General features: G+C 48.5%; 1 protein-coding gene across 3 annotated transcripts in view; it reads right to left on the bottom strand.

The window, feature by feature from the left end:
- ANKRD52 (ankyrin repeat domain 52) overlaps positions 1 to 22,436 on the bottom strand; it is a 1,656,133-nt gene that overhangs the window by 1,113,878 nt on the left and 519,819 nt on the right. For all 3 annotated transcript variants that reach the window (XM_069653745.1, XM_069653746.1, XM_069653747.1), the window contains 3 exons: positions 10,645 to 10,759; positions 9,998 to 10,080; positions 9,774 to 9,891 (listed from right to left, as the gene is read on the bottom strand). In XM_069653745.1, coding sequence (XP_069509846.1) covers positions 9,774 to 9,891; positions 9,998 to 10,080; positions 10,645 to 10,759 — 316 coding nt within the window. The remainder of the gene's footprint in view (positions 1 to 9,773; positions 9,892 to 9,997; positions 10,081 to 10,644; positions 10,760 to 22,436) is intronic.

Raw genomic sequence — 22,436 nt, 5'->3', positions numbered from 1 at the left:
TGTCTATGTTCATGAAGTTTTGGAATCCATAGATCCAACCTATTATTTGTGGAGCCACTAATAAGCTATATACACCACTCAGAAATCTCTGTGGTGGACTAACTGGGAGGTGATCGAGTCACATGAAGATACGCATAGTCATGAAGCTTATTTGAGTCAGCAAACACAGTATTGTGTATTATTAGAGAGTGATCGCAATGCATTTATAATTCCAGCAAGTGCACTAAAAATAACGGAGATCATCAAATTCAAGATCGTCACGTTACTTCAATAACAGCGCATTACAACAAGGGAGGATTCACTCCATGGGTGAGTCCAGTTTATAAATTACCTGAACTTTTTTATCCCCCAGTTTTCTCGTAGATTTGTTTGTTGAGCGGGAAACAGCTCTTTTCGAGCGACTGGTGCCGCCTCAGATCAAACGAGAAGCACTTTTGGGTAATTATGTTAAGTGCGTGTGTATTAGATACCGTGTATAGGATGGTTACACCACCTTACTTTCCAATTTTTCTACTCTCAATTTCAGGAATGAAATTATATTGTGGCACTGAACGATCAACACTCGCACATTGTATGAATGTACTTTACAGGTTAGTGAAGAGAACCTTTTCCATTGACTTAGATTTATTGTGAATTATCATTCACATTAGTTTAAATGAATTTAATCTTGATTCAGCCCAAAAAATTTAAAGTAAAATGTATTTATTTCTGTTGAAATTTCAGAAAGAAAATCTACGATATACATACCTGAAGAAGGGCGTTACGCCCGAAACGCGTAGTATAAGACTAGCGGAGTATCTTTGAGTGCATCCAGATAGTTATTTGCTGTCTAGATATGGTGATATTATCAAGTCTTCATTTGAAAACAAAATCGCTGTATCACATTAAGGAGCAAACGTTGCAAAATTATTGGTTATGAATCTTTGAGGTCATTGATGTTCATTGTAATGCAAATATTACTATTGGTCTTGTATTTTTTGAAATTTTGAGTTACGTAATGTCTATGTAATTGTGTCAAGCAACACTGAATTATAATTTTGTAAATATATCCAGCTACAAATGTGAATTTCTCTAATTTACAGGTCTTTGAATTCTGTTTACAACTTAAGAGTTGTATTAGTTGTGCCCGTTTGTATCTCAAGGTTCTTTGAGGTACCATTCCTCTTTTTTCTCCTGACATCAAGAAGGTGCAATACATTTTCTGCCTCGTCTTTTGGGTTGGGAAAGAACATTGATAGGACAATTTCCTTGTTGAGATGAAACGAAGACACCAACTTCGGGAGAAACGAAGGGAGGGTGCAGAGCACCACCTTGTTCCGATGGAACGTGGTATAGGTTTCCAAGGCCACAAGGACATGATTCTCGCTGATCATGCGCGCTGTAGTAAGGCCCACCAGAAGAGCAGTCTTAATTGTGACCATCCGAATGTCGACGGACGCCATGAGCTCAAATGGTTTATGCGCCATGGCGCCGACCACCACATTGAGGTCCCAGAACAGGTGTGGACGTTTGACGGGGAGGTACAACCTTGTTAAACACCTCTTGACCATAGGGTTGCGAAGCGGAGTAGGCACCTTTGTCTGAATTTCTGTAAGCTCCGATCGCTGCCAGGTATGACAGCACCTGATCCAATGTGCACGCCAAGGGGTCTATGACCCTTTGGTTGGCGCAGCTGCAGAACCTGGTCATTTGCTCTTGTATTGGCTCCTGAAGCAGTCACTTCTTGCCTTCTCTATCTCTATTATCTTCAGGTTGTCCTGAGAAAGCTGAAGGTACTGCAGGGTTACGTGCTCAGCATACAGGCTGCTAGGGCTAATTTCTCCAGGGCAGGTTGAACCACTGCCCCCCTCGCTTAGAGAGGCACCGGGGCCTGCTTTGTGCACCTCATGAGGTCCGGAAACCATGGTCTGGCTGGCCACTGCAGCATTATCAGAATTAAACGCAAGCGCAGAGATTCTCTGATCTTGCAGATGACAGTGTAAATTAGTGGGGTTGGGGGGAAGGAACTAGTTACTTACCTGTAACTGTTGTTCTCCAGCATTGTTCTGGCATGGATTCACATGCTCATAAATATTCCGCGTCAGACTGGGAATCCTCAGTAAAAGAAAAAACAGTTTCAGTTTAGTTTCTAAACTATCTTTCTCCTATAAACCAATCCCTGAGCTCTGGGTCATACCACCCCCAGCCAATGACTGCCCTCTACCTAAGCCCCTCTGGCAGCCATCTTCAGATTTGGTAGCATGTAAAGTGACAGTAGGACCAAAGAGGAGCCGCAGAGGGGCAGGCAGGAGGGGTCACATGTGAATCCATGCCAGACCCACCCTGGAGAAACACAGTTACAGGAAAGTAACTTGTTCCTTCTCCAGCATGGGGTCTGGCATGGATTCACATGCTCATGAATAAAGAATACATAGCAGTACACACATGCACAACCACGGGAAGTGGCAAGGCTCAACAGACGCAATCTCTTACCTCCGCACCAGGCACACCTTCAAGCGAATAGGTTGCGCAGCACTGCTTGGTCGACTCTGGACTCCTCCCTGGAATTCCTGTTGACGCAGTAGAATTTCATGAAGGTGTGCATCGACCTCCACGTAGCAGCCCAGCAAATGTCCAGGAGGGGCACACAAGACAGGAACGCCATTGTAGCAGCGATCGCTCTGGTAGAATGGGCTCTCAGACGGCCAGGCAGCAGTCGATTTGTCAACCAGTGACAGTGAGTGATACAGCCGGAGAGCCACCTGGAAATGGAAGCCATGAACAGGGCATTCCCATGATTCACAGGACCAAAGTTCACAAAAAGGGGAGAAGTTCTCGAGAAACTTTCGTGCGGGCCACATAAAACTTCAGCGCTCTAGCCACATCCAGCTAGTGCAAAGTCCTTTCAGCTGGCAACGAAGGCGTCGGAAATAACACAGTTAACACCAAGGGCTCGTTGAGGGGAAATTCTGACGGAACCTTGGGCATGAAGGAGGGGTGTGTCCGCAGCACCACTCTCGTCTCGTAAAAAGTCAAGTAAGGCCGCTTGTATGACAGGGCCTGGATTTCACCTATTCCTCTTGCAGAGGTGATGGGCATGAAGAAAGCCGTTTTCCGCGACAGAAACTTGAGCTGAGCTGAATACATAGGTTCGAATGGAGCCCCCATGAGCCTAGTCAGGACCACATTGAGCTCCCACGCCGGAGCCTTCACCGGCGGGAACGAGCGGGATATCCCTTGATGAACTCCTTCACCAGACAATGCAACCACAGTGAAGACCGTCCTGGAGATCTGGTGTAGCGGGAGATAGCCGCCAGATGAACCTTGACAATGACAGTAAATACGGAAATACTTGAGGGGCCGCGACCCTCAGAGGGTTGATCGTCTGAACGGCACCAAATAGCAAAAGGCTTCCATTTGTGTCCGTAGCATTTTAAGGTAGAGGACGCCCTGGTCTTGGTGAGAATCTCTTTGCAGTCTGCTGGAAGATCGTAGTCACCGAATTCCAACGCTGCAGGAGCCAGGCCTTCAGGTTCAGCGACCCTAGATTGTGGTGCAGAATTGCACCTCCTTCCCTGGCGAGAAGATCTGCGACCACTGGCACCTTGACTGGATGGAACGTTGACATGCTGAGAAGGTCCGGTACCAGATCTGCCTCGACCACGCTGATGCAACAAGGATCATCCCGCACTGGTACTGTGTGAGTTGATTGACACGAAGTAGTAACATCAGGAACGCATACAGAAACAGGCCTTCCCAAGAGAATGAGAATGCGTCCCCCATGGTCCCCGTCTAGGGGTATCTGCTGGCGAACATCCAGTACTTGGTGTTTGTCGCCGTCGCAAACAGATCGATCTGGGGACTGCTCCATTTGAGGAAAAGGTTGTTCACTTGGTCCTTCCGAAGCTCCCAATCGTGGCAAGAGCGCAGCTCCCTGCTGAGAGAGTCAGCGACTGTGTTCTTTACTCCTGCCAGGTAAAACAGAATGGAGGAACATCCCCTGGGCAACTGCCCAATGCCATAAGTCCTGGGCCTACTTGGAGAGCGCTGGGGATCTGGTGCCCCCCCATTTCTGGATGTTGTAGTGGTATTGTCCATGAAGACCCTCACCGCCTTGCCCTTGAGGGACGGCAGAAACGACTTGTGGGCCCAAAACACTGCCCATAGTTCCAGGACGTTTATGTGTAGCGTCTTCTCCTCCGGCAGCCACAGGCCTCTAGCGTGAAGACATCTGGTGTGGGCTCCCCATCCTTCCAGGGAAGCGTCCGTTGTGACTGTCTCCTGGTAAGGGGGGCTTTGGAAATCCGTGCCCCCAGCGATGTGTGAGTGCACGCCCCATCACCTTATTGTTCGGTGGAACTCCTCGATCACGATACTGTCCTGGAAGCCTGCGGACACCTGGACCCAACGGGTGTCGAGGAACTCCTGTAGAGGGTGAATCCACAATCTGCAGAGCCGAATCAGGTACATGCATGACATGCTGAGTAGCGACTTAATGGTCCTCACCGTGGCGACCCTCTGTGCCAACAGCCGCTGCACTTTGCCTAGGATGCCCGATATCCTCTCCTCCGCTGGTGACGCCAGGCAGGCCACTGTTGAGTCTGGATCCCAGAAACAGCGCGTCCTGCGAGGGAGTCAGGCAGGACTTTGCATAATTCATTGAGAACCCCAGTTCCGTCAGCAGGAGCAGAGCCCTTGCTGTGTGGTCGACAACGATGTCCCTTGATCTGGCCCGGATGAGCCAGTCATCCAGGTAAGGGTACACGTGGAACCCTTGCAGTCATAGATGGGCCGCTACCAGAGCCAGGCACTTGGTGAAGACTCTGGGTGCCGACTTCAGTCCGAAGGGAAGAGCCTTGAACTGGTAATGCTTGCCTTGAACAACGAAGCGCAGTTACTTGCGGTGTTCCTTGTGGATGGGGACGTGGAAGTACACGTCCTCCCGATCCAACGATAACAAAGTCTCCCTTCCTTGCTGAGCAGATGTTGCAGTGTGACCATCCTGAACCTCTGGCACTTTATGTGCTTGTTGAGTCGTCGTAAGTACCTTGAGTAAACTCCGGAGCCGCTTTGGAACCAGCTATATCGCCCCTTTATTTAGCATGGCCCGAACCTCCAGCAACAGCTGGGGGCTGGGTTTTTCCTATTGGGCCACCAGTGGTATCTGGGGACACTTTCGTTGGAACTCTAGGGTGTGTCCGTGGGCGACAGCATTTAGCACCCAACTGTCGTTGGCGATGGTCTCCCACACGCTGACGAAGTTAGCCAGCCTGCCTCACACCGGGGCGCAGCGGTGGGGGCCGGACGTCTTGGCCGGTTCAGTCCTACTTGGAGGTCGGGTGCCTCTCGACCTCCAAGCAGGTGCCCCGACTACGACGGTGGCCACCTCCGAAGGCCTTGGAGCGACCCCTGTTGGCTTCCTGGATCGAGGAGCGGGAGGGTTGGCTGTAAGAGGATTAGCCCCTGCCGAAACCCTTTGAAGATCTGCTAGACTTTCCTCCGGACGAACAAAAGGACATCCGGTGTTGTTGCGGAGTGCCCAAGGCACGGGCCGACTCCGTTTCGGCCTTGAGGGGCTGGAGGGATTCGTTCACTGTCTTCCCTAACAGGTTGTCCCCAAACGGCATGTCCAAAACCCTCGTCTGGACCTCCTGTCCAGAGTTGGTGGCCTTGAGCCAGCCACAACGGTGAAGGCAAACCCTGTTGCCCATCTGGCGGAAACCTGTGTCCACGATGTCCAGTGCCACCGTGATGGCGTGGTCTGATGCCACCTCGCCTTCCTGGAGGATCTCAAAGCCTCTACCCGTTTGTCATCAGGGAGGAAATCCAGGAGTGGAGCCACCTTGAACCAAAGCTCCTGGTCATATCTGGCCACGATCCTACCCATGGAATCCAGTTTCTTCACCTCGTTGTCCAGGGGCACGGATGAAGATGAGCTAGACGACTTCTTCCTGGCGGCAGCCAAGACCACAGAGTCCAACGACTGTTGAGACCAGAGACACTTGGGCGCAGACTTCGGCAGCCGGTACTTTTTTCTCAAGCCGGTCTCTTAGCTGGAGCTGAAGCAGGATTCTTAAGTAACGCTAGCCCCTCATCCCAGACGTCGCCCAGGAGCGGAACAGACAGGATAGTCTTCCTCTTCGCTTCACGGTGCTGGTACAGGAAGCCCTTTTTGTCTGGGGGGAGCTGGAAGAGCTCCGACGACCAGACAATCATGGAATGAAAAGATCCCACCTTGTCCGGTGGAGAGGCTCTCGGCACCAGTGATGCAGAGTCTCCCAATCCTGCATCATCGTCCGTATCCGTCGTCACCATGTCCGTCCCCCTAGGGGGAGAGGGCAGAGACGGTTGGAATGGAGGCGTAAGGTGTCTCCTCTTCTTCGCAGGTGGTTGCCTCGGTGTCAACAGGATCAACGGGGGTGCAGCTGGTGCTGCCGGGGTCGTCGGCAACCTCCTCTGGATCTCCGACACCAGCCTTCTCCTTCACGGGCAGTTCGGTTGTCTTATCCTTTTCCCACAGCTTCCCAGGGATAGCCGACTTCCTCTTGGATGAAGAGCTGAAGCAGTGGCTGTAGATTGAGGCAGATGGACGATTAACATACCCTGTCCATCGCGTGACCCGCGGCAGCGGCGACCCCGACGGAAGTCGACTTGCAGTGCTTGGCCTTGTGTTGGGCCCCCACAGATGAAGCGCCCTCAAAGACTTAGAAGCCCGCTCAGGTTGGCTGAATCTGGAAGAGGCATGCCCCTGTGAATCACCCGGGGTAGAGGCCCTGGACTTGACCCACGCCGCCAACCGGGCGTGTCGATCCATCATTGTGCGCTTGGAGAAGCCACAGCAGATCTCACAATCTTCTTCTTTATGTGCCTGGTGTAGACAATACAGGCACTGGGAATGCTTGTCATCTGAAAAACCAGTACATAAACCGCAGCTGGGGCATAGCTTGAAGAGTGACTTCTCATCCAACATGATTCGGTGCGGTGTAGGCCTGGACCTCCGGAAGCTTCCAAGAAGAGCATTGGATGATTTCTGCCCTTGAGGGGCGATGAAAGATGCCGAAAAACGGGTCCCCGTTAATCGGAAGAATAAGCGATGGAGAACAAGGGGTCGTTTGACCGTAAAAGAGAATTTTCCTATCCAAAAACCGAAAAAATGCTGAGAAGCACTAAGAGCAAAACGCAAGGACTCCCAACACTTGAACGTGCATTAAAAATGTGAAGATAGCTGCCAGAGGAGGGGCTTAGGTAGAGGGCAATCATTTGCTGGGGGCAGTATGACCCAGAGTTCAGTGATTGGTTTATAGGAGAAAGACAGTTTGTTTCGTTTCTAAACAGTTTTTTCTTTTACTGAGAATACCCAGCCTGACGACGGGGAATACTCATGAGCATGTGTAACCATGCCAGACCCCATGCTGGAGAATGTTTAAGTCCACAACCCGTCCCAGTGCAGGTGTAGGCCACCCCCAAGTGAGCCTTTGTCACTGCCCAACCAGGAAGCAAACTGCTGGCATCGCCAGTCCTGTTCAGTGGCAAATAGGTCTATGTGTGGCTAGGCCTACCTCCTGAAAATCTCAAGCAGGACCTGTGTGCCCAATTGCCACTTGTAGCTGTCGACACCCAACCTGCTGACCCTGCACGCCTCTAAATTGGAATCACCTGGTAGGTGGATTGCGTACAGCCATATGTTGTGGGATATAGCTCATTCACAGAACTAAATGGTAAGCCTGCACAGGGAGGAAGGGGACAGGGGGTGGCTGGGGTGGGGGGGGGGGGGGGGTGTGGGGTTAGGCGGGAGACCTGGTGCCCCCTTGCTTGTTGATGTAATACATTCAAGCAGGTGTCGGAATGCAAATAGAGCTATCCTTGACCACCGGGAGGAAGGCCCCCGAGAGCCAGCTGTATGGCTGTTAGCTCGAGCAAGTTAATGTGACTCTTCCTCTTCTACTTTGACCACAGACCATGTACACTGTGGCCGCCGAGAGCGACTCAACACACGTCCAGAGAGGAGTCTGTCGTGATGGTATGGGAAGGTAGGGGCTGTCTGAACGGCCTGCCCACCATAAGATTGGTCTCCTGCCTCCACCATACCAAATCCTGGTAGATTTCTGCCAGAATGGGGACTGAGGCTGCCTGGGAGCCAGACTCCTGGTTTCAGGATGTTCCAAGGTGCAACTGAACCCTCATTTTGAGCCGTGTTAGCGGAATGGCCAGCAGGCATGCCACCATAACTCCCAACAGATGCTGGTACTACCAGGCCGAAGTGGTCCACCTGCTGAGAAAAATGTCATACTCTATTCCTTGGTATCCCACTTCAGACCAAGGAAGGGAAGGCCAAGACTTGGGTCAGCTGGAGCTGGGACTTTCTGTGGTTGACGGCGAACTCCAGATCAGAAAGCATGTCCATCAGTCTGACCGTATTCCGAACCTTCCCAGGAGTTTGCGCCCGGACCAACCAATCATCGAGGTATGGGTAGACATGGTGGCACTCTGACCTGAGCAGCACTGCCACCCCGTTCTTGAGACTCGTGAAAACCTGTGGTGCTGAATTGAGACCAAATGGAAGGACCTTGTACTGGAAATGGGAGCCCATCACTCGGAACCGTAGGTAGGAACAATGGGGTTGCCAAATTGGGACGTGCAGATCTGCATCCTTCAGGTTCAGGGAGCCCGTCCAGTCTCCCCCACAGACAGACTCCGCTATCAGCGCTGGCGTAACCATCTTGAACTTTTGGAGGGGTAAGGTGAGTTTTAAGAAGGATACATCGAGAACCACTTGCAGGCCTGCCAGGTGCTTCTTGCCCATGAAAGCAGCAGCTTTCCTGGGCAAGTGCATGACTTTATAAGGACCGGAGAGGTCCGGAAGAAGGCCAAACTACAATATGGCCAATGAACAAGCGAAAATCTCACTGGCACAGCCATTTTAGGGCACCAGCCACATTTAGTAGCCATATGCAGTAAAAGTCAATGTGCATGTGCACACCAAAAATAATGCAAAAAGGGAAAATATAACTGCTCCTGCCAGCTTGTCTTTGGGCACATATAAAAGTAACCAATAATCCTCTGTGTAAAAAGAAAGGGCAATACAAATGTATCCCCTTTGCACTGCATTGTAGGATGCTGTATACCCTTTTGCATTGCATTGTAAGATGCTGAGTGCAATGTTAAAAGTACAAGAATTCAAAAGGGGAAACAGTTTCCAGGCGCTGATAGTTTCCCCATAACATGTGAGCAAAAGGCAAGAGAAGTAAAGCTGAAATCTTCGCTTCCCTTCAAAACGTCAACATGGGATAAACACAGAGCAACATGAATGGAGTTACATAGGAAACTATGGAGGGAAAGTTGCAAAAAAGAACATCTTTCCCAACATACGGTATGACTGTACTTCCTAATATTACAAAAAGGCTGACAAACAGGATACAAGGTACATACTAAATGTGAAGAATTCGGGTTACACTAGTAACAAATACAGTATACATCCATCTCCGATGAGTCCTTAAGTGAAAACTCATCAGGAGAAAATCTATTAGCACGTGGGGCACTGAACGAGAGAGAATGTCATCTCACAGCCAGTGTGATTTAATGTGTCCATAATATGGCCTTTTTACAAAGGTCGCACTAAAGACCAGGAAAAGTTGGGTGCTATTCTTCCAGTGCAGGCAATGAATGTAGGACTAGTGTCACTGGCCCTTCTTGATTCACACAAATGATAAGGAATTAGCATGTTTGCCAATAGATCAAAAGTGGTACATGCTCTATGCTATCATCATTGCACTACACGAGGCTGCAGTGCTCACCCTCCAGAAGCAGCAGCATGAAGGCAGGTCCTGCCAAGGTTGTCAGGGGTGTTGATGTCGAAGCCTGCCGACAGCACATGCTCGTTGCTCAAAGACGAAACGATACTATACAACTGACCTGTCAAAGAGAGGGACCAAGAGAGACTGGATTAGCTCACGACACCATCAAGACAGTTCAGAGATGTAAAATGGTAAGCAATTATTGAACTTCAGACAGTACTCACCTGAGGAAAGTAACTTGCGACAGCAATCTGAGAACCCAAAAAGAACAGCTAAATGCAGAGGAAACATGCCCTGGATACCACGCCTGGAAAGAAAAGAGTAAGACAGAAAACACAGTCTTTAGTTCACGCAACATAAAGCACGTTCGTCCCTTTCATAAAAACTTACTACCTGCTAAGATCAACTGCCTAATATCCGATAAAGCCAAAAATGGACCGAGGTCAGTACCAAACCACTGCTTTCAAGAAATAAGTGATCAGAGGAAAGAATACTTTAGCATCATTCCGGCCTTTCACCCCACAGTGGGCATATCACATGCTTAATATCAGACATCTGGTAGTGCACAATGAAAATATCAATTTGAAACCAGTAGCTGTATTGGAACATTACTGGGTGCAAATGAATAGTTATTTTGAAGGCAAAAACATGAAAACGACAACATTAAAATGAACAGCCAGAGGCATAAGTGTACTACTAAAACAGACAGGTGAAATACAACAGTAACAGTGAAAAAAAGAACAGAAACAGATAGTATCCTAATGCACATACTTTATGTGCTCCCATCCACCAAAATGCCAAGAGGACAGCATTGGCTTAAGCAAAGTACAGTTGATGGGCTCAAAATCCAGCGTCAGGTTCACATCCTCACCTTGCAGTGTCGGCACCATTCGTCATCAAAGTACTTATTAGCAGCTCGTGACCATATCTAGCAGCAACATGGAGAGGTGTGTTGCCATACTTGTCAGCACAATCAATCTCACCACCTGCAAAAGAGAAGATGACATTTTATTATACGTTCATTTTATGAACTTCATTGTTAATTGTTATATTCCAAAACGTAAAGTACAATAAGTCAAACACTGCCAATTTCATAGCTTTTAATTTGAATTGCCATGGTTCCTTCTACACATTTCCATGCTTTTACTGTATACCCAGCTACTGCGACCTTTCCCCCATTATTTCCATCGTCAGCCTCCACCAACAAACATTTTGCCTCAGATAACAAGTTTTTTGCAATTTTCTGTGACATTGCCAGAAACCAATTTCTGCATCATTACTTTGTATATTCCTTATTTAAATTCTGTCCAGGTCAGTTCCCCTTCTTTTCATCATTTCTCTTTGTCAACAACATGATGCGCTCACCAATAGCGGAACATATCTTGTTGCTTCAATTTCCTCCTAGATGCTGACTATAACCAGCTTTAGATCTGGATTCCAGACTGTTAGAAGGCATATTCAGACCAATGTTAAGGTTCTGGAACATCAATCCACATTTAGGGTACAGAGGTTCTCTGTACATGCCCAGGGTTGGGCGAGTAACCCTAAAGTCCCACTTGGCGGTAAGACTTTAGTAAGCTATACCAGTGATTTGTAGATCCCCAACTCTTAGTATCAGTCTGTATTACTCAAGGACCCTGGTAGAGTGGCAGAGCAGTCTAGCTCAGCTTAAGAGGAAGATGTGAGCTGTAGTTAAGTACACTGAGCCCAGTCAGCAATGCACATCAAAGAAACACTTGCACATAAATGTATATTAAAATATAGATTATATTTACACAACAGTCACTGTTAAATACTTAGCACAATAAACCAACACACATAGGTATACTTTTCAATACTTTCAAAAGGGTCACTTCTTAGTTGGTAGTTGCTGAATGCATATAATTGTTACAGGAGTTTGGAAGTTCTATCGGTAATAACACGCACCCACAAAGTAATACAGTAAGACATGCAATACTCACTGTAATAGCTTTTCTGATGATTGTGAATCTGCTTAGATTCGCATGCTGTGCATATAGTCAGACATTTAGAGGAAATCGCAGAGTATTGCATCTTTCATACGAAGATCGAAATGGACATCGACATGGGCGTGACTAACACTACCCCTAACTTGACGTGTAGCGTATCCAAAATCTCTCACGTGTCCTGGGTCCACCGGTTATTTTTTCGGCCGTGAGGGATCCTTATAGAGAGCGTGAACGAGTACAGAAGAGAGAAGGTGTAAGAAGCCTATGTTCCTTCAACTCCACGAGGGGAGGAAGGGTGGGCGCATGTGAATCTAAGCAGATAGAATCATCAGAAATGCTATTACGGGGAGTAATGCATGTCTTCTGATGCCTGTGAATCTGCATAGAATCACATGCTGTGCATCGACTAGCGAGCAGTACCCAGAGATGGTGATGGAATGTGTGAAGGAACAGTATCAAAGATGTCTTAGCACTTCTTGTCCCACCTGAGAATCAGACCTAGAGTGTGTATCCAGGCAGTAATGTTGTGTAAAGGTTGCACAGAACTCCAGTTTGCTGCTTTGCAAATGGAACCTAGAGGAGCATTTGCAATGAAAGCTATGGTAGCCCCTGTGCCTTGAGTAGTGTGCTCTAGGCGTGAAGGGTAGATCTCTCTTGGCAAGAGAGAAACAGTGTGATGCAATTTACGGTCCACTTAGAAAGAGCTGAATTAGAGACAGGGTCCCCTTCTTTACCAGCTGCCACTGAGACGAAGAACTGTCTTTTTTAGTGGCTTTGTCTTTTCCAAATAGTAGATAACCTCTCTCCTTACATCCAGTCTGTGGAGGCTTCTTTCTGCCACATTAGTGAGGTTCTGGAAAAAGGTGGGTAGTTCTACGGACTGGTTTACATGGACATTTGAGATAAATTTGAGCGCAAAGCAAGGGTGTGTGTGTGCAAAAACCCCTTGTCATTGTGAATCGTGACGAATGGATCATGAACAAAGGGCCCGCAGTTCACCAACTCTCCTTATAGAGGTGATCACCACCAGGAAGGCAGTCTTGTAGGCGAGTGCTTTAAGGCTAGCCTTGTGCATTGGTTCAAAGGGAGGTCCCATTAACCCGGTAAGAACAACATTCAGGTCCCACCCGGGAGCTGGGTTGGAGATATGGGGGATGAAGTATTTTTACCCCTTTCATAAAAGGCTTTAATTACAGGAATCAACCACCATGAAACCTAGCTCTGGGACGTGGTGTACGCCGAAAGCGCGAAAGTGGACTTTAAGAGAACTGAAAACCAGTCTTGAATCTAACAAATCGGTTAGGTAAAGGGCAATATCTTTAGGTGAGCAATCAATAGTATTGATGCTTTTTACATTACACCAGATAAAGCGCTTCCATTTGCTGGAGTAGCAATGTCTGGTGTTAAGTTTACATGCATCTCTGAGGGAGCTGAAGGGGGACGAACTCTATGACCTCAGGAGCCAGGCTGCCAAGTTGAGAGTTGAGTTGAGAGGGCATGGGTGTAGTGTCTCTCCCAGATCTTGAGACAGCATGTTATACGGGCACGGCAGCTTCCTGGGTGGGGAGACTGACATTGCCATGAGATGGGAGGACCAAGTTTGGCAGGCATTCTTGGCTCATCTTGTGCACTATTCTGTTGAGCATGGGAATCGCTGGTAAAAGCATAGACAAATCGCCCGGACCCTGTTATCCAAAGACCTTTCCCGTTGGAGCGGCTCTGTGGGTATCTGGAAGCATAATTTGGGCATTGGGCGTTCTCCAGAGTGGCGAATAAGCCGATCTCTGGGAAGCCCCATTCTGTGAAGACGCTGAGTAAAAGGTCCTACTGTAGCCGCCACTCATGTTCTACTGGTAGGGGGAAGTCTCTGCTGAGTACGTCTGCCAGAAGATGGAGTTCCCCTGGAACATGTTGTGAAAGAAGGAACATGTGTTTGAGTGCCCACTTCCAAATGTTCTGGGACAGTTAAGACAGCCATAGAGAGCGAGTGTCACCCTGTTTAAGTAGTACATGGCTGTAGTACTGTCTGTGAGGACTAGAACTGTTTTCCCATGGAGGTGTGATGGGAAGGCCTTTAGGGCCTTGAACACTGCTAGTATTTCCAACAGGATGATGTGATTGGATGCTACTCCTGGAGACCACACGCCATACGTTGAAGGAGGTGAGCTCCCCACCCCTTCAGAGATGCGTCCGTGGCGAGAGTGGCTTCTACTGCAGGGGTGGTGAAGGTTTTCCCCTGCAGAAGCTTTTCCCTTCACCACCACTACAGAGACTGAACGAAGGCTGCCGAAACAACCACTAGATCGTCCCTTTGGCCGCTAGCCTGAATCCATTGGCTCGAGCGCCACTTTTGCATGGGGCGCAAGCGGGCGAGCGTGAGGAACTAGGTAGACGCAGGAAGCAATCATCCCATCAGACTCATGGTTTTGTGTACGGTCCCTTGGTGAATAGCTACATAGTGAGGCATCTGGAACAGCATGTTTTGGACCTTCTTGTCGGAGGGGAAGACTAGCCCATCTTCTGTCCGAATTAGAGCCCCCGGAAACTGTTTGATTTGGCTGGGGGTTATACTGGATTTGTTCTCGTTGATGGAGAATCCTACGTTGAAGAGGAGATATACTGTCCTCTGGGTATTTGTCTGGCATGTTCCTTACAAATCCCCTGTTATAAGCCACTCGTTTAGGTAAGGATAGACGGAGATGGACTGCCTGCGCACATGAGCCGCTACTACCGCCAGCACCTTCGTGAACACCCTTGGGATTGAGGCAATGCCGAAGGGAAGAACCTTGAACTGATAGTGGGTGTCCTCTATCATGACCCTGAAGAACTCTGTTACGCTGCCAACATTGAAATAAGAAAGTATGCATCTTTCATATCCAATGTGGCCATGTAATCCCCTGCAGCAGCAGTGGGATTACTTCCTGCAGTGCGGTCATTCTGAATTTTGGAGGTTTGACATACTCTAACACAGGGCGCATGGCGAGACCCCTTTTGGGTACAAGGAAGTACACTGAATAAATACCCTTTTTTACCTGGTGAACGGGGACGACTTCTACAGTGCCCTTTTCCAGAAGGACTTGAACCTCTTCCAGCAGGATGCGCAGGTGTTCTGGTGTCCGGCGTCTCTTTTTCGGTGGGTGGTATCGAGGTGGACGGTGAAACTATGCAGTAGCCGTGCGTAACGGTGTTCAACACCCACTGGTCTGATGTGATCCCCTCCCAGGCGTGAATGAATGTTGACAAGCGACCTCCCGGGGAGGGGACCCAAATCGGCGAATCACTTTGAGGTGGAGGTCGAGGAGCCTCTAGGAGTAGAGTTCCTGCCTCTACCCTTGCCTCTACAAGGACCTCTCTGTTGATACTGGCTGTTACCGGAAGAGCCTTGGCTGGAGGACCAGGGGGTACCTCCTGAGCCATATTGTCCATGGGGAGACCGGGAAAAAGATTGTCCACGAAAGGAACAGCGCGAGTTAGAGCTGCGACACGTTGGTTGAAGGGCTTGGCAGTGATCTTGCTGAGGGAGTTCAACGTTTCGTGGCAGTCTCCAGGGCGTCATCGACAACTTTCCCAAAAAGGTTGGAGTACTCGACTGGTTTATTGATCAGAGAGGCCTGAGTTTCTGGTTAAAAGCGGGAGTTCTTCAACCAGGCGTGTATCTTAAGTAAAGTCCCCTGGGCTAGAGTGCGTCCAGCAGTCTCAGAGTTCAGAGTATTTTTTTTATATGTTGTGGGTAAACCGCTCTGCCCTCAGCCACGACCACCAGCAGGCATGATCGGGTGGGCTCTGGGACCTCTTCAAGGCCGTCCCGGGCTAGACCCCATTGGACATCGCTGTAGCTTGCCAGGAGAGTTGTATTGTTTGTGGTCCTAGTTGAATAGGTCGCGGAGACAGCAATTAGTTTTCCGAGGGCATAAGGTTTCTTACAATCCTGATCCAGAGGGTCTTCTGCCGTTGACAGTGGAACCCCCGCCTTCTTCCTAGTGGTTGTAACCACCAGGGAGTCCAGTGTGGCATGATCCCGTATGTATAGTGCGTCGGAAGGAGATGGGCGGAATAATTTTTCCTGAGTGAGGGACAGTGACAAGAAGGAGTTAAGCGCTTCTTTATAGAATTGAGTAAGGGAATAGCCTGGCTGGTTGGAGGCTTCTCCTTGAGGATATCCTCACCGGAGTCAGAGTCAGGGGCTGCTTCATGTGTTGCGATCGCAAAATGATGGGACGCTCCCTTTAAAATGGCGTTGACTAACATTTGGTCATCCACAGGTGACTACTCCCTTTGTGGAGGTGAAGGGTGATCTAGACAAATGATGTCCGGGTCAGGGGTGTGTGTTGGTGATAGCCAAGGGCCCCGATACCCTGACTGATCAAGATCCCAGTCCGAGTCTTGGCAGCTGTGTCCTGAGCAAATTTGATTAATGTCCTCATGGGTATCCTCCTGCTCTGAAATATCCAAGATATCCTCTTGGTGGCCTTGTGCAGAGATGGGAAATGTCCAATTTATGTGGAATGAGGCTGGAGTCCTCTTCCCTAGGCCTTTTGAAAGTGATATATTTGTCTGAAAAGTCAATAAATTGGTCAATTTTGTCCATATAGTTTTCAAAACGTTCCCTAGTCCACAGGGAAGATGCAGAAGGTTGTGGAGGTGGAAATGATTGCCCAGAAGGGGGACATTTTCCTGATAAGGCCTTTGAGAGGGGCTGGGGAGCTTCAGAATATTCCTTTCAATGAGAGGGGGTACCCTTGTGGCCTGTAGCTGCCGAAATATCCGCAAGGCTTTTGCAAAATTTAGGCAGCTGAATGGAAGGTCTCGACGCACCGGATGGCGCCGTTGTGGTGGACGATTCCACCAAAGCCTTAGGTGCTTGTGCGCCCTTGGACGGTGTGTCGGCGACTGTATGCTTTTTTGGGTGAAAGCCCTTTCCAGAGGAATGCTCAGTCGCATGCCGCGAAGACGGTTGCGTGAACGGGGACAAACCGCAAGATTGGAGAGGTGCCGTCGAACTTTTTGGTGGCCCTGTTGGCATAACACGCTTCTTTGATGACTCAGTCGAGGAGGCCTTAGGGGTTGTGTATTTAGGTATTAGTGGTGCGTGTGTGCCCTTGGGTGTGAATTCCCCATAACAGCCGGTGGCCTGTGTCACGGCCGGGGACAGGCATTTGGGAGACTGAAGGTTCCACCGGAAAGGTTGATGGCTTCCAATTCGGGGCCATGGCTGCCGATGGATTCCTTGTCGTCTGAAGCAATAGCGCCAACTGGGGAATGGCTTTCGGCCAGCATAGAGAGTGAGTGCCCCCTTGCTTGTTCAGGTTGTACATGGCTGTAGTGCGGTCTGTGAGGATCAGGACAGTCTTCCCCTGCAACTGTCTGAAAAGCTTTCAGTGCCTTGAATACAGCTAAGTGCTCCAACAGATTTATGTGGTTGGATGCTTACCTCTCGTGACCAAATTCTGTGCGCTGTTTGCTGCGGCAGGTGATCCCCCCCCCCCCTACCCCGTGAGAGATGCGTCCGTCATGAGCGTGGCTTCCACTGCGGGAGTGGTGAAGGTTTTCCCCTTCAAGAGGTTTGAGAGCACGAGGGCTGGCGAGACAACCACTAGATCATCCCATTGTCCGCTGGCCTGACACCACTGGCTGTTGAGCTACTCTTGCATAGGACGCATGGGCAGACGTGCGTGAGGCACCAAGTAAATGCAGGACGCCATCATACCTAACAGTCGCATGGCCTTGCGTACCGTCACCTCTCGATTGGCCACATGCTGAAGGATCTGAAACAGCATGTTTAGAACCCACTCGTTGGAGGAGAAGACAAGGCAGTCTTCTGTCTAATTTAGAGCTCCCAGAAACTGCTTGACTTGACTGGGGTCTAAGCTGGATTTCTTCTCATTTATGGAGAATCCCAGACTGAATAAGAGGTCTACCGTCTTTTGGATATTTGACGGTATGTTCCGTAGGAGTCCCCTGTTATGAGCCAGTCATTGAGGTAAGGATAAACTGAAATGGACTGTCTGCGCAGATGTGCTGCTGCAACTGCCAGTACCTTTGCCTCAGCCCCATAGGTATTTACAATGCTGAAGGGAAGTACTTTGAACTGATAGTGTTGTCCTCTATCATGAACCTTAGGTATTTTCTGTGTGCCGACAACATTGAAATATGAAAGTATGCATCTTTCATGTCCAATGTTGCCATGTAATCCCCGTGTGTCAGCAGAGGAATTACTTCTTGCAGCATGGCCATACAAAACGTCTTAGGTTTGACAAATTTGTTCGCTGGGCGCAAGTCTATCACAGGGCGCATGCTGAGATCCTTTTTGGGTACAAGGAAGTACACTGAATAAATACCCTTGTTTGCCTGTAGAAGAGGGACGACTTTGATAGCACCCTTTTCCCACAGGAGCTCGACCTCTTGCAGCAGGATACTCGGGTGTTCTGATGTTAGGTGTCTTGATCTCGGAAGTCTGAATCGAGATGGTCGGCTGAACTCGATGCAATACCCATGGGCGATGGTCTTGAGCACCCACTGGTCTGATGTAATCCCCTCCCATGCTTGCAGGAATTATGTTAACCGTCCCCCGAGGCGGAGGCATGGGAGGGGAGACGAATTTGGAAGTCATTTTTGACTGGAAGCCGGGGAGACTGAGGGTGGAATTACGCCCCCTTCCTTTCCCACGGCGTTGTCCTCTTGGTCAGATCCCTGATCTGAGGAGCAATTGTTTCCAGGATTGTACTGGTTGTGAGGGGAGCAAGAGTAGGACTGCCCATTAAAGGTGGGACGAGAACCACCACCTCTCTGATGAAAGGGCCTCCGAGTAATTTGTTTTAAAGTTTTAAACAGTGTTGTTCTTTCGATCCTACTGTCTTCCAATTGACCCTGTATCTCCTTGGCCACACTTTTGAGTGCTTTTGCCCCACACCTAATGGGGTTTTTCCCACTGCCTAATCTCAATGACATATAGTTGTGTGTTGCCCTCCTCTTTTGTGTTACAACATCAACAGGTGATGCCTGATGGACTGGTGTAGAGGGGGGGTGGGGCAGTCCATACCAAAGGTTTCGGGTTCCGGGGTATGGGTATGGGACGCCCAAGGTTGATCATCAACTGGATGGTCGTCCTCCCATCCCCGATTGGGATCAGCAGGATCACCAAAGGGGGCATCATCCTGTACATATGGATCAACATGAAATGCATCAGTGATGTCCAAAATGTCTTCATGATGTGGATCAAAAGTCCTTTGAAATTTGGCCACATGCGTATAATGGCTCTCTTCCCGAGGCCTCTTTGGGGCAGACCTTTCGGAAAGTTCAACAAACTTTTCTAGTCTGTTCATGCACCCCTCAAACTTGTCTCTACCCCATGAAGAGGAACCAGAGGGGCCTAGGAGGAAAAGGCTCTTCTGGATGATCCACTTCCCTAGAACATCGTGAGTTCTCACCTAGAGCCTTAGATAAAGAAACAGGGCCCTCAAAGTAATCTTTCCGCCCCTCCCCGCCCCTCCTTGCGTTTTGACGTGTCTTTCGACGTGTCCTTAGCCTGTTCTTTGTGTTGAACCGCCGAAACGATCTTCACGATACTATCGCTGATGCTTGGCGTCACAGGGAGGTGTACTAACTGTATGCCGTGGATGTCGGCGCAACTAGGCCCTTGTGCGGCCTCGAAACACTCTTCTGAGGCGTTTCGACAGCTGCATGACTTTTGGTGCTGGCGCCCTTACTTAAGGACTGCCCGGATGCATGCCGCTGACGCGGTTGCAGGGAGGGCTGCTGATCCCGAGAACTGACGGGTACTGCCGAACTGTCCGACGTACCCGTTGGCGCCTTGGAGCATTTCGACTGAACTGTAAGCAGATCCGGGGGTTGTGTTCTTTGTGTGGCTAACATGTGCGTCCCTGTCGTCGGGATGTATATTACCCATAGCGGGACTCTCGTCGCGCCTATCAGGGACGGGGGACGGATGACGTGGAGTGAAAATGCTCCTGCGTAAGGTCAATAGTGTCTGAAGTAGAGCCATGGTCGTCACTTATATCCTCGTCACACTCGGCGGTTGTGGCGGCAGGGGAGTTAATCTCGGCACGCGACATTGCGTGGGCCGCTCACCACTTTAATCAATGCTCCTTTACGGACTTAGAACGTAGGAGCTTACAGGCCTCACAGGACCCCTTGTTGTGATCGAGGGGAAGACACTTACTGCACCGGCGACGCTAGTCTTTGCATGGGAATTTTGTCTTCCAGGAAGGACAAAATCTAAATAGTATCGTGTCCATAGCTCGGGATCTCAAAAGTGACTACAAAACCAAGGGGACAAAGAAGGGAGAAGGAAAGACATTCTCGAAAGAATATAACACCCCCAGACTACACTCCCCCTACTGTATTTTTATTTTTTATTTGTTTATTTATAGAGCAACGCCGGCATCAGGGCGCTTCATAAAAAGACGGACAACAGAAATAGACAGGACAACCTAATGGTGCCGTTACTCAGTGTGAGAGTGATAGTAACATTACTTAGCTATTCAAAACAGTGCAGTTTTCAGGTTTTTTTCTAAACTTTAAGTAGTTTGCTTCTAGTCTGAGATGAATTTGGAGTTTGTTCCATTTAGCAGTTGCTCTAGTAGGAAATGCTCGGCCAAGTCCATTTGCTTTTTTTGTGTGTGGGGCTTTTGCTAGCCCTTGTGATTCTGACCTAAGGGCTTGACCTGGTACGTATGGACATATTTGCTTTTTTAGGTACTCCGGGGCAGCACCCTGTAGCAATGGTGCACAAATGACAGTGACTTGAATGTTACTCGATCTTCTACGGCCAGCCAGTGGAGGGCGTTTCTGTCCTTAGTGATGTGCTCTTTTTTTTTGGTTTGCCTGTGATTCTCCTTACAGCATTATTGTGTATGATTTGACACTGTTTAATGCATTTACTGTTGGCCCCTAGCATCAATGAGTTCCCCTAGTCAAGCCTAGACAGGATTATGGCTCTGGCTATGATTGAGCTATTATGCTGACTCAGGAGGGGCCTAATCCATCAAAGAAGTTTTTTATGGCATTGACAGGTTTAAGGTATGAGACATGGACGTCTGCTCCTAAAGAGGCTTGTAAGCAGAGGCTGAGGGTCTTTACCTTGTCTGATATCTTAACTGTTGAGGTTTTAATCTTAAGTGTCGAGTAAGCCGGGTCGAGTTTGGCTCTGGTTTGTGAGGAACCAAACATCATAAGCTCTGTCTTGCTTCCATTGAAGCACATCCAGTTGGTCTTCATCCATCCCTCAATGGCGTAAATGCAAGCAAGCTTTTCATTGTCTGTGGAGTGACAACCGGTCAATTCCATAATTAGCTGTGTGTCATCAGCAAAATTTGTAAAGAATAGACCCAAGTTGGTAAGGAGGGTACAGAAATATTGCATATGGATGTTAAATAGAAGAGGTGAGAAACTGGCTGCTTGGGGCACACCACTATGTATAGGGCAGCCAGAGGGCCCGGCCACGTGGTCGGCAGCGCCGACCAGTGCCCCAGCCGTCGAAGTTCTGTTCTCAGCAGTCATCGGCGGTGGTGCTGGAATCAACCGTCGAGAAGGGGATGATAATAAAAAAACAACCAACGGTCGAGAAATATAACAATACTGAAATTTTTGGAAGAGCTCCACATACGGCGACCAGCTAGCTGGGTGGAAAAAAATAATCTTAAGGACCTCGACGCGTGAGGGATTTTGGGTACACTACACATTAGAGATAGTGTTACAAGCACGCCCATGTCGACGTCCCCTTTCGATCCTCGAAAGACAAGATGCAATATTCTGCGGTTACCACTAGATGTCAGACTATATGCACAGCATGCGATTCTAAGCAGATTAAAAAGCATCAGAAATCTATATTCTGTTTTATGTTGCCTACAAGAGAATAAGAACTTTGTATAATGTCTGATTACTTCTGTGTGTTTCATTCATGTTTTGTATGAGTTATTAAATACTCATTTAGTGGACAATTAATCTGTGCATAAAATAATAAAATATCATATTTTATTTATTAATTATTCATTGTATGTTAGATTATTGGATCTGACCTAGCCCACCACTGCTTGCAGTTTAATTCATTCATTGTATGATTACATAATGTATACCACTATTAGGTTCATGAATGGTCCCAGTTGGGAACAAACCTTGTTTTGATCGGGTAGAATGTGGTCTGTGTGAAAAGGGTACATTTCTCTTTGAAAGAATAACCCAATGAGATGCATTTCACAATCCATTTTGAAATAGCAGACTTGGAGACAGGATCCCCTTCCCTTCCAGTTGCAATGGAAACACAGACTGCTCTGTTTTCTGTAGTTTGATTTTATTTAGGTAATGCAACATTACAGCTCTTCTGACATCTAATCTATGGAGGCTTATCTCTGCTGAATTTGTAGCATTTTGGAAGAAAGCCGAAGTTCTATAGACTGATTGACATGGAACTTGGAGCTGAATTTAGTAGAGAAGCGTGGATGTGTGCGTAAAACCACTTTGTCCTTGTAAATGTTTACAAATGGATCTTGAACCGAGAGTGCCTGTAGTTCACTCACCCTCCTTATAGATGTAAAGGTCACGAGAAAAGCAGTCTTATAAGTGAGACACTGAAGACTGGTTTTATGCATTGGCAAAAAAGGAGGGCCATAAGTTTAGTAAGGACAACATTCAAGTCCCATCAAGGAGTTGGATTTGAAATTGGAGGGTGTAATCTCTT

Source organism: Ambystoma mexicanum, chromosome 3q (genome assembly GCF_040938575.1).
Source record: "Ambystoma mexicanum isolate Mex_15411 chromosome 3q, UKY_AmexF1_1, whole genome shotgun sequence".
Classification (NCBI taxonomy): Eukaryota; Metazoa; Chordata; class Amphibia; order Caudata; family Ambystomatidae; genus Ambystoma; species Ambystoma mexicanum.
Note: the sequence above shows the minus strand (reverse complement) of the source record. Positions and strands in the feature narration are given on the sequence as shown.